Source organism: Phallusia mammillata, chromosome 1 (genome assembly GCF_965637545.1).
Source record: "Phallusia mammillata chromosome 1, kaPhaMamm4.hap1.1, whole genome shotgun sequence".
In the NCBI taxonomy this organism is placed as follows: Eukaryota; Metazoa; Chordata; class Ascidiacea; order Phlebobranchia; family Ascidiidae; genus Phallusia; species Phallusia mammillata.
The window spans coordinates 14238063-14250337 of record NC_137252.1 but is presented as its reverse complement, the minus strand read 5'-3'; the positions used below and the strand labels follow the sequence as shown (position 1 = coordinate 14250337).

The following is a 12275-nucleotide window of genomic DNA, read 5'->3' as shown; positions in this document are numbered from 1 at the left end:
TCTCTTGGATCACAGAAACTCTTTCAGTTATTCACAACACAAGTTCAGCGTATTCTTGTTCAAAGAGAAATAAAGTACATAACTTAGTTTATGAACAAATACAGTATATAGCAAACAAGTAAATAAACAAGTTAACATCAGCAAACAGCTCAACTACTGAACACTAACAATTTATTATAGCATTATGGACAAAAATATTTAGCAGTAAACGGCCAAGTAAAGACAAAATGTAATTGCTTTGTTAACAGTTTTCTTAATTAGTTACTAAAACATTGCTAGTGCTGCATTGTGCATTAAACCATTTTTCTTTGGGCAACATTTATTTAAAGAAACCTGGCTCAAAATACATCTTTTCAGTTGGTACAAATATGACTTGCATTTTGCTTAATTGGCCATATACCTGTGCATTCAGGTCCATCACAGACACACTTTAGCTCGGCAACACCTTCATCGGATAAAACAGTTCTACAAATAGTTCCGCCGCTGCATTGTCCACCACAACCTGAAAATTAAATCTTTTGTACCCACCTGTTTCAATAAAAAAAGCCTAAACAATGGTAATTTACCTAACGTAGATACAGGTTCTGAAAAGTCTGTTATTGCGGAGGTTAATAGCCCGTTTCTTAAACGAAATCCAACTTGAAATGAGCGATCAGCCGGCAAAGGCCCGTTGCATGAATTGGATGAGTTTCTTAAACACGAAAGATCTAGACCTGAGTGACAAAAGATGATTAAAACTTTTTTGTCGACGTCTAGACAATAGAAAAAACATTTTCAGCGTTTATTCTGACACCAACACACCTGCTTGTTATATAGAAGCTATTATTTTCATACTTAACTTTTCGTTGTTTTATCAGGAAAGTTTGGACCTTGTAAAGCAGTGGTTCTCAAACTTTTTTGACCGCGACCCAAATCTGAGTTTTATAAACACCTCACGACCCAAGCCTCAAACAACAAAAAATGTATTTTATTTCCTTGTACGAATACTTACTCATACTCTAACGCTAACTGTCACATGGCCAAGTTCAGTTAACGCAAGATTAACTAATCCTATTATTTTCCGTGCTATGACGTTACAATCGCCATGTGCGAAACAGTATAGTGGGAACGGGAAGGCTATTGTGTGCGCGACCCATTTTTTACCCTATGCGACCCATGTTTGGGTCGCGACCCATACTTTGAGAACCACTGTTTTATCAGGAAAGTATAAACTGGGACATAACTATACTTCTACACTCGACCAAGGTAAAAACGAACAATGCTAAAACAAATTATGTTTTGTACAAAGCAAAAGTACACAGTTTAACATGGCGGGTATTTTGTCTCATCGTAGATTGCCTTTTACTCACCCACAACAAAGCGTTCATCATTCGGATCGAGTTGCCTTCGTTTTCGTGCCGATAAGGAGCAAGACATGGATGCAGCAACATAGAGACCAATCGGGTCCTGTGTAATAGATGTTGCCCAAACACCTATTTCAGGACCTGAGCAAATCAAAACCTCGTGTAGCTAATTGTCAACTGTTTACATCTGTGTCTCAATAAATGCTGTATTTTACAATTTGTAAAGTTGTATCATAGTACTTGATGAAGTCAATAAAAATCAAAAATGTTTTTTTTTCAACCAACGCTTTCTTGAATTAAACTTTAAATAAATACGTCACTTACACCCGTGCAAATATTGCAGTAATTAGTTGAAGTAACAAAATTTTCGAAACGTAAGATTTCACCACAATACAAAACAAGCCACTCTAAGGTTAAAATATATTTTAGCCTCCATATGACTCACCTTCCTGATTCACACCATCTTCTTTCACCAGTACTTCTATGTCACTCCCACGAGCATCATTTGATCCAAACAAACGTGCAAGTGAAAGGCATGGGTGTTGGATTGCAAACGCATGCTCCCTCAAGCGCCCAGGTAGATCTTGACTTACGTTAGTGTTTGGACTTTCTCCCAAGATCGGCTGCAGTACTACGAAACAAAATAAGGGTCAATGCAAACATTGTAATGAAAACGCATTATACTTTTTTCCTGATGTTTGACTTCATGTGTGTCTTAGCGATTATAAAAATATTTAGCAACTAGAACAGGGTTACCATATCAGCGTGGGCAAAATTCCACACGGTTTTAACAACTGTCTTTGGCGACACCATAGTTCCGTTTCAATGCATTATATCATGTTACACATTACCAATCTCAAAAGTGTCAATTTTCATAAAATGTCATTACTATCACAAAGATAAAAGCGCAGGTTTGTTTCTAAATAAGTTACAAATCAAAATGTTTAACAAGATTCGGCCCTTTTCACAGAATATTATTAGCTTTCAAAGACTGGCAGTGCATGAATATACGCGGTGCGGGGATCATATATCAAAACCAGCACAGACAACCGTTATACTGTAAACCTTTTAGTCCCAATTATAAAGGATTGTGAATACTACTGCAGTTTAAGCAACCTGGCGTGAAAAATCCGGATATTAACTGTGCATTCAATAAGCATTTCCGGACACAGATTTTACGCCCTAATTCCTTACATGTCTGGGAAATTCTCAACGTCTACCAACCCTAAACTAGAAGGAATACCTTGGTTTTGCGTTGGTAAAGAAGTGTTAAATCTTTCAGTGGTTGTTGTTGTTGTGGTATCGGTGGTAGTTGTGGTGGTTGGATTTGTTGTTGGTGGTGGTGGTGGTATAGAGGTGGAGTTACCTGCTTTTTACAAATACATTTTAAAAAATATATACTCTAACACATTTTACAACAATTGTTCATCACAATATAGAATTACATGGGGAATTACAAAGTAAAAATAAAATTGCAGACAGTGCACACTGTTTCGACCTATAAGGTCTCATCAGTGCAGCTGGTGACGAGAGATCGGCCGCATTGGCTAGTGTAGCCATTCAACGGCACTCCAGTTTGTTCAACGGCATGGGGTTGTACCCTGTGCTCCCAACAAACTGGAGTGCCGTTGAATGGCTACACTAGCCAATGAAATGTTACAGAATATGTTTAAATATAGATTTTTATGTCCATTATAATTTGGACCCGGTTCACATTTGGCAAAGGATTCTGAATGGACATCCCTAACGATAAGGTCTATTTCAAATTGCTATAATTTTTTATGTTATATTTGTTTTTCTTCTTATGGGGAGGAATGAATAGTTCGAAAATGGGCGAAGGGAGGAATGTAACAAAAAAGGTTGGGAACCACTGCTTTAGAGCATTCGAAGTTAGCTGCGATTTTACTCTACTTCTCATTGATAAGCAACAAAGCTAAATGTGTGAATAAATTCTGACGTGAAACGAATGTCCGGTAATTAATGTAAACCAGTATATTACCTTGGTTTTGCGTAGGTGACGATGTGTTTGCTTTTTCAGTTGATGAGAAGTTGGTGGCGGTGGCATTTGTTGGTGGTGCTATCGAGGTGGAGTTAACTTCTGATTGCAAAAAGTTAAAAATAGTTTTACTCCTCTCATTTTGCAAGAATCGCTCAACAAAATATAGAATTGCACCGGGAATCACAAACCAATTGAAACAGCAACCATCGTTGCCACTAACCAATGCTTACCGGAAGCTCTCAATGTGGACATTATTTTTACAAGGTGTCTAGCTCTACACTAATTTTACGAAGTTCTTTCCACAGTAGTTATAGTTACCTTTCACAAAAGCCAGTAAGTTACCTTGGCTTTGCGCGGGTGACGATGTGTTTGCTCTTTCAGTTGATGAGGAGCTGGTGGCGGTAGCATTTGTAGGTGGTGCTATCGAGGTAGAGTTAGCTGTCGTTGTTGACAATAAAACAAAACTTAGGTTAACACAACCATACAAGGACATAATGTACAAACGCAGCAACGGGTGGCGTCGTTTTGATTAAGTGAAGATTTCCCGTACTAATTTTTTTTATTTCAAACTTTATCTCTTTAAAATTAAAAATAATTGGGGTATAAACAAGCATATGACAAATGTTTACTCATTTAGAAGCAGCTACAAGCAACAAATATTGAAATCATTGTTTAAAATGGGCATTGGTGTCGCTCAGACGGTCAACGATAGAAGTTTAAACCTATATAATTATTAAGCACAACCAAGGTTGGAAATAAATTTTACCTTGGATCGGCACAGATGCACTAGTGTTTGATATTATTATTGGAGGGTTGAAGCTTGTCGCCAATGTTGGTGAAGTTGTTCTTGCTATCGTGGTTGCATTTCTCAACGGTGGAGCCAAAGTAGAGTTAAATGCATTTGCTGTTCACAAAGAAAAAAAAATCAACAAAAAATCAATGTCTTCTTAAAATGCATTTCTAAATTAGTGAAGATCTAATGAAAATTGAAGTTAAGTTGCGATCAACAAACCCACCCCTCTATTGCAGCATGTGTGTATGAAACAGGTCCAAACATATGGTTTTTTTATACTAACTGTTTCATTGAGACAATATAACGCCTTTAAGGATCCTTTCTCGTTTTTTTCCTTCTCTTTCAAAATGACAACATACCTACGCAAGTCAAACCGTCACCAGAAAATCCATCTAAACAAGTGCATTCAAAAGATCCAACGATGTTTGTGCAGATTGCGAGCAGGTCGCAAGTGCTCAGTCCAAGTGCACATTCGTTGATATCTACAAATTCACACGTTTAAGCTGCGCTGAAGATTTTGTTAAAGTCGCAATTGCCAATCCATCGCAACATTTGACACAAAAACATGCATCATTATCGTTTTGTAAAATTGGCATTTCCCAATATCAATATACTTTTGCGTTACAATCCAGTAGCACATTCATCAATATCTAACAACAAACAAAACTTGTTCAAAGAATTGACAAAAAAGCTTCTAACAAAGTTTGAACAGTGATTCTTAACCAGAAGTGCAAAGCTCGTGTTTGATAATATTATTATAGTAGGGTTGGAGCTTGTTGCTACTGTTGGTCAAATTGTTCTTGCTACCGTGGTTGCATTTGTCAATGGTGGAGCCAAAGTAGAGTTAAATGCTTTTGTTGTTTACAAAAAAAAACAAGACAACAAAAAATTCATGTCTTCTGAAAATGTATTTCTGAATTAGTTAAGATCCCCAGAAAATTGACGTTGAGTTGCAAATAACAAACCCTCTCTTTTATTGCAGCACGTGTTTATCAAACAGGTCAAAACATATTGTTGTTTATACTAACTGTTTAGTGAAATAAAGTAACGTTTTTAAGGATCATTTCTCTGCTCTTTTTCCTCCTCTCTCAAAATGAGATCATACCTACGCAAGTCAAACCGTCACCAGAAAATCCATCTAAACAAGTGCATTCAAAAGATCCAACGATGTTTGTGCAGTTTGCAAATGGGTCGCAAGTGCTCAGTCCAAGTGCACATTCGTTGACATCTAAAAATTACACGTTTAAGATGCCCTAAAGATTTTGTTAAAGTCGCAATTGCCAATCTATCGCAACATTGGGTACAAAAACATGTAGCATTATCGTTTTGTAAAAATGACATATCCTAATTTCAACACACTTTTGTGTTACAACTTACAACCCATAAATGTTGACAATTACTTCAGTAACAGTACATTTTCTTCAATAAAGGTAAAACAAAAATGTCAAAGCCCCAAGCAGGACAACATACCTGCGCATGTCAAACTATCACCAGCAAATCCTGTTAAACAAATGCATTTGAAAGTTCCAACCAGGTTTGTGCAATTTGCGGATGGGTCGCATGGATCGAAGCCAGTGGCACATTCGTCAATATCTAACAACAATCAAAACTTGTGTAATGAATTGACAAAAAAGCTTCTAACAAAGTTTGAACAGTGAACCAGAAGTGCAAAGCTCGTGTTAGATATTATTATTATTGGAGGGTTGAAGCTTGTCGCAACTGTTGGAGAAGTTGTTCTTGCTATCGTGGTTGCATTTGTCAATGGTGGAGCCAAAGTAGAGTTAAATGCTTTTGCTGTTCACAAAGGAAAAAATAACAGACAACAAAAAATCAATGTCTTCTGAAAATGTATTTCTGAACTTCTCAAGATCCAATGAAAATTGACGTTGGAGTGCAAATAACTAACTAGGGATGGGCCGAGCCGAGCCGAGCCAGAACCCGAGTACTCGGTACCGAGCATCGCTGTTTTTAATGCTCGGTGCTCGGCCGAGCAGTTGCACAAACTGACCCGAGCGTTAAATTTGCATATTCGTGCCCTGCTAACATATGTAACTAGTGTTCTAAAGGGTGTCTATAAACTAAAACGAATGATTTTTCAAATGCACTAGATGGTGGAAAACGCGTACTTAATGGGCATGTACAGCTTAATAAAACACCGCCGGTGACGTAAGAGGCCTTGTAGGGCAAAAACGTAGAAAGGGGATTTTTTGTTACGTCATAATGCACCGAGCGTGCTCGGCCGAGCACCGAGCATTAAATAGTGATGCTCGGTGCTCGACCAAACAGAACACTTGCAGTTTTGGCCCATCCCTATAACTAACCCACGCTTTTATTGCAGCATGTGTGTATCAAACAGGTCCAAACATGTTGTTATTTATACTACATGTTCTAGTGTAATAATATAACGGTATTAAAGACCCTTTCTCTGATTTTTTCCTCCTCTTTCAAAATGACATCATACCTACGCAAGTCAAACCGTCACCAGAAAATCCATCTGCACAAGTGCACTCAAAAGATCCATCGACGTTTGTGCAGATTGCGAATGGATCACAAGTGTTAAATCCAAGTGCACATTCGTTGATATCTAAAAATTTACACAGTTTAAGCTGTGCTGAAGATTTTGTTGAAGTCACAATTGCCGATCCATCGCAACATCAGGTACAAAAACAAATGCAAAAAAATGACATGATATAATTTTAATATACTTTTGCGTTACAACTTACAGCCCAGCAGCACGTTCGTCAATATCTAACAATAAACTAAACTTGTGTAATGAATTGGCAAAAAAAGCTTCTAACAAAGTTTGAACTGTGATTCTTAACCAGAAGTGCAAAGCTAGTGGTTGATATTGTTACGGTAGGTTTGTCAATGGTTCAGCCAACGTAGAGTTGAATGCTTTTGTTGTTCAAAAAGAAACAAACAAATCAACAAAAAATCAATCTAAAAATATATCCTAATTGAGTCTAGATCCAATGAAAATCAAAGTTGAGTTGCAAACAACAAACCCACGCTTTTATTGCAGCATGCATGTATCAAACAAATCAAAACCATTCGTATTTATACCAACTGTAGTAGTGAAATAATATAGCGCTATTAAAGAATTTTCTTATTTCTCTTACTCTAATTTAAAATGAACATACCTACGCAAGTCAAACCGTCACTAGCAAATCCAGCTGCACAAGTGCACTCAAAAGATCCATTTGTATTTGTGCAATTTGCAAATGGGTCGCAAGGATTTAATCCAAGTGCACATTCGTTGGTATCTAAGAATTGACACTGCTAAGATGCCCAAAAGATTTTGTTGAAGTAGCAATTGCCAAATCTTATGCAGTATTGGGTACAAAAACATGCAGCATAAACAATTGGTAAAAATTGGCACGCCCCAATTTCAAAATACTTTTGTGTTACAACTTACAGCCCATAAAATTTTGGCAATTACTTTAGCCACAGTACATTTTTTTCAATGGAGCTAAAACAAAGATGTCAATGGCCCAGACAGGACAACATACCTACGCATGTCAAACCATCACCAGCAAATCCATCTGCACAAGTGCAGTCAAAAGATCCATTGGTGTTTGCGCATATTGCAAGTGGGCCGCAAGTGCTTAATCCAAGTGCACATTCGTTGATATCTAAAATATCACACGGTTTAAGCACCCCTGAAGATTTTGTTAAAGTTGCAATTGCCAACATCGCAACATTGGGCACAAAAACATGCAGCATTATCGTTTTGTAAAATTGATATGCCCCCAATTTCAATATACTTTTGCGTTACAACTTAGAGCCCAGCAGCACATTCGTCAATATCTAGCAACAATCAAAACTTGTTCAAAGAATTGACAAACAAGCTTCTAACAAAATTTGAGCAGTGTTTCTTAACCACAAGTGCAAAGCTAGTGTTTGATATCATTATTATTGGGCCGGTTGAAGCTTGTTGCTACTGTTGGTGAACCTGCTCTTGCAATCGTGGTTGCATTTGTCAACGGTGGAGCCAAAGTAGAGTTAAATGCTTTTGTTGTTCACAAAGAAAAAAAACAAGACAACAAAAAATCAATGTCTTCTTAAAACGTTTTCTAAATTAGTCAAAATTCAATGAAAATTGACGTTGAGTTGCTAACAACCAAACCACGCTTTTATTGCAGCATGCATGTATCAAACAAATCAAAACCTCTCGTATTTATACCAACTGTAGTAGTGAAATAATATAACGTTATTAAAGATCCTTTCTCTGATTTTTTCCTCCTCTTTCAAAATGAGATCATACCTACGCAAATCAAACCGTCACCAGAAAATCCATCTAAACAAGTGCATTCAAAAGATCCAACGATGTTTGTGCAGTTTGCAAATGGGTCGCAAGTGCTCAGTCCAAGTGCACATTCGTTGACATCTAAAAATTCACACGGTTAAGCTCCCCTAGAGATTTTGTTAAAGTCGCAATTGCAAATCCATCGCAATATTGAGTACAAAAACATGCAGCAGTATCGTTTTGTAAAATTGACATGTCCAAATTTCAATTTACTTTTGCGTTTACAACTTACAGCCCATAAAATGTTCGCAATTACTTCAGTAACAGTACATTTTCTTCAATTGAGGTAAAATAAAGATGTTAAAAGTCCAAGCAGGACAACATACCTGCGCATGTCAAACCGTCACCAGTGAAGCCTGTGAAACAAAGGCATTCGAAAGATCCAACCAGGTTTGTGCAATTTGCGGATGGGTCGCATGGATCGAAGCCAGCAGAACATTCGTCAACATCTAACAACAAACAAAACTTGAAGCTTCTAACAAAGTTTTAACAGTGATTCTTAACCAGAAGCGCAAAGCATAAATGTTAATGACAAGGTGTGATGTCAAAAGAAGACTGGCATAAATACTCAAAATAAACTTATTTGTCACCTGATTCGCAGCGTTGGCCGGTATATCCGCCATTACAGTTGCACGTATAATCTTCAAAACCGTTGCGAACGCAAATTCCATTGACGCAAAAAGGAGAATCGGTACGACACATGTCCACATCTGCAACACATAATTTTGTTGATATTTTTCTTTACCTGCTAAAACTGAAGTTACTTTACCAGTAACGCAACTGCTTGATGTGAATGTTTAGAAATTCTTCAAGGCGTTTCAAATTGGGATTTTTATTTAAGTTATTTGTTTTTCAGTCTGTACAAATGTATTTTAAACCTTAAGTCCGTAATCTGGATAATCTATTTGCATAAGGGACATTTTATTTAAAACGGTGTGAACTCACCCGCGCAATAAGAAATGCTGAATCCCCTATCAGCAGGTGCCGATGTCGAGTAGAAACTGGCGAAGAAAGGCTCGACATCGGTAAATATGACGCTGTTGTTTATTATTACTGCATTTGGCAGCGTATTGTTTGGCTGACCGGTTGCAGAACTTTCCTCAAAGAATCCAGTCAGGTTTCCGGTGAATAGATGATCTCTATCGCACAAAAAAGGTGATTCAAGCCAGGCGCTATAGCCTACTCGTAAAACTAACTTCAAATATGGCTATACAGACGCGGTTGTAATTTGGTTGTAGTTCACCGATGCATGACGCACACACACACAGCAGAGTTGCTAGACTTCGCCTAATTTTTGGAAAAAATAATTTTCAAACTCTTTTTTGAACAGGAAAAAACGTTGCGTAACACCACCGTGTTTTTTTAGGTTTTCAGTAAAAACAATAAAATTCCCATACCGTAACAAACCAAAATCTCGTTGAAAAATTTAAGAGGTACATGCTTATAGCGAGTTTAAAAAAACGCAATCGTGTATCAACTTTGCCATTCGTGTTATAAGGGTTAACGTGTTCTCGAGTAAAAAAATCATTATCCCATTAAACCGTAAAAGCCGTAAGTCTAAACCAGTGGTTCTTAACCTTTTTTCCTTGCTGCACCCCTTTCAAATCACTAACCAATTTTCGCTCCCCCTTCTGTAATTGCTTAAATAGAATAGGCCTAACCAACCTTAATGATTCAGCATCCCCGCACCCCCTAGGAACAGTTCTCGCACCCCTTGGGGGTGCGTGCACCCCAGGTTAAGAACCCCTGGTCTAAACAGTCATTCGGTCGATCAAAATCAATAATTTAAATTTTTGTGTAAAAATTCAGCGTTAAAACTAGAGATGTACCGAATATTCGGTTTGCCGAATTTATTCGGCCGAATCGATCATTTTTGCAAAGATTCGGTTTCGGCCGAATAATTTGTTGCGATTCGGCCGAAACCGAATCTTTTACGAACACAAATTTAAATCGTTAAACGTGTCTTTTCTGCTTATTATGGTCCACGCAATCTTTCAAAAGCCCAAACATAACGAAAATTGCGTCAATGTTTATCTTTTTCAACACATTATCGTTTTTCCCACGGTAGTAAAAAAATTAGTAATTCATTGGTAGGTTGCCAATGCTTAAGGCAGTTTTAAACCCCACAGAACAGAAATAAGGACGAAACACAACTATTTTGCACTGGTTGCCTGGTAGATGAACATTTTTTTCACGTTAAACGCGAAGCGTGCGACTTCGCGTGACGTCATAAATGATTCGGTTGATTCGGCCGAATTTATTCGGCAAAACCGCCGAATATTCGGTTTTGGCCGAATCGAAATTTAGCCGATTCGGTACATCACTACTTAAAACCATTAAATCGGTCGCTCTTGCTTTACTTGAAAGGATATTTCATTAATAAGAAAATATTTACTACGTTAAATTTTGTACCATTGGTTTAAATTTCGTTCGAAGAGAAATGAAGATAATAGTATGTGTTCAACTTTAAATTTTTCAGTACCTTGTAACTTGTAATCCGGGAGGAACCGAAATTAACGAACGTCCGGTGGAAAGCACACCTTCCCCCGCATTTGTTTCAAAATCATTAAATGTGAATTTAATTGCTGCAAACATAACCGTTAAACATAGTCAAAAGGAACAATTAGCCAAATAAATGTAAAAAAATAATATTTGCAACACAGTTTAGCGTCGGTTTAACTTCAATCCATAGAAAAGTTGAACAACACTGACCAGCGATTGGTACCGCGAAATTAAAATTCCATAACAGAAATCCTTCCGCAATGTTCTGGGGGTAGTTGTCAGGGTAACATGGTGAGGTGATTGTCCCACAAAAAGTCTGAACTTCTATTATTTCCATAACGGGGTTGGTAGTACACGAATGAACATGTTGTGCATCTGCGTGAGCAGAAAAACATGTTGTAAAGATTTATGGGAAAAATTACAACTAACAGTTATGTTTGAATTGAAGAATTTACTACCAGCTTATCCGTTTTGGTAGCGTTACAAGATTGCAATTGTATCAAAATAACGTCTCAACGTGTCTATTGTATTTGTTTGAAGTCAAGAGTGCGAGAATTTTTATCTCCACGACTAAGGAGAATGCATCATTAGACATTCATACAAATTATAAACTGGTATAATAGTACATTTACTTACTAACATTGGTGTAATTGGAAAACGACGGGAATGTTATTTGCGCAGATACTGCAGCAAACATCATCGCCCATCCGATGAACACAAACATCCTAAATTGAACAACTATAACTCCTTTCTAAATCTACTAAGATTGTACGGCAATCAACTATTTCAAAGTTTGTTACTACACACGAATTTTTTTGGCTTACATGTGAGCTGAACTGTGTAATAAGCCATAACGAATTTAAGCCACGACCAGTTTCTATAGTCGGATTGATGCAAGCCACCTGCCTTATTGCAAATAGCCATGTTTGTCTTTAGTTGCTTATTGCAAGCCGGCTGTGTTTGTGTTACCTTAAGACAATCTCGTTACAACTCGTCCTAGCTGCTGTGTTTCTTACTTTTGCATCACATGTGTCCACATGCCTATCCTTCAAGCCAATGACTTAACACATACATTCAACCAGTCTAGTTCAAAGCATAAAGAGTTTAAATGGTAATGCGTTGTACCATTTAAGAGCCAACTATCGCTAAAAAAAGTTCGTTAGGCTTTTCTTTTAATATACCGGGTTCCGTTATGTCTGTGGTATGATATAGCCCCTAAATGACGAAAACGAAAAAGGGGACAGACAGGTTTGTAGGAACTAAATTGCGAAGTTTGTTGTTGCCTGCTTTGCACTGCGAACAAAAATCAATCTCAAACCAGATGTAAGAATT

General features: G+C 37.4%; 1 protein-coding gene across 1 annotated transcript in view; it reads right to left on the bottom strand.

The window, feature by feature from the left end:
- Positions 1–9: 9 nt before the first annotated feature.
- Positions 10–12275, bottom strand: part of LOC145209480 (uncharacterized) — a 27052-nt gene continuing 14786 nt past the window's right edge. Inside the window, exons 2-21 of the mRNA XM_080079761.1 lie at positions 11154–11318; positions 10924–11026; positions 9387–9580; positions 9032–9151; positions 8768–8890; positions 8400–8522; positions 7645–7767; positions 7276–7398; positions 6597–6719; positions 5606–5728; positions 5241–5363; positions 4495–4617; positions 4109–4246; positions 3685–3780; positions 3343–3441; positions 2587–2709; positions 1789–1974; positions 1350–1484; positions 567–713; positions 10–502 (exon numbers count right to left, since the gene is read on the bottom strand). Of these exons, the coding sequence (XP_079935887.1) occupies positions 354–502; positions 567–713; positions 1350–1484; positions 1789–1974; positions 2587–2709; positions 3343–3441; positions 3685–3780; positions 4109–4246; positions 4495–4617; positions 5241–5363; positions 5606–5728; positions 6597–6719; positions 7276–7398; positions 7645–7767; positions 8400–8522; positions 8768–8890; positions 9032–9151; positions 9387–9580; positions 10924–11026; positions 11154–11280 (2601 nt within the window). The 5' untranslated portion in view covers positions 11281–11318 and the 3' untranslated portion in view covers positions 10–353. The remainder of the gene's footprint in view (positions 503–566; positions 714–1349; positions 1485–1788; positions 1975–2586; positions 2710–3342; positions 3442–3684; positions 3781–4108; positions 4247–4494; positions 4618–5240; positions 5364–5605; positions 5729–6596; positions 6720–7275; positions 7399–7644; positions 7768–8399; positions 8523–8767; positions 8891–9031; positions 9152–9386; positions 9581–10923; positions 11027–11153; positions 11319–12275) is intronic.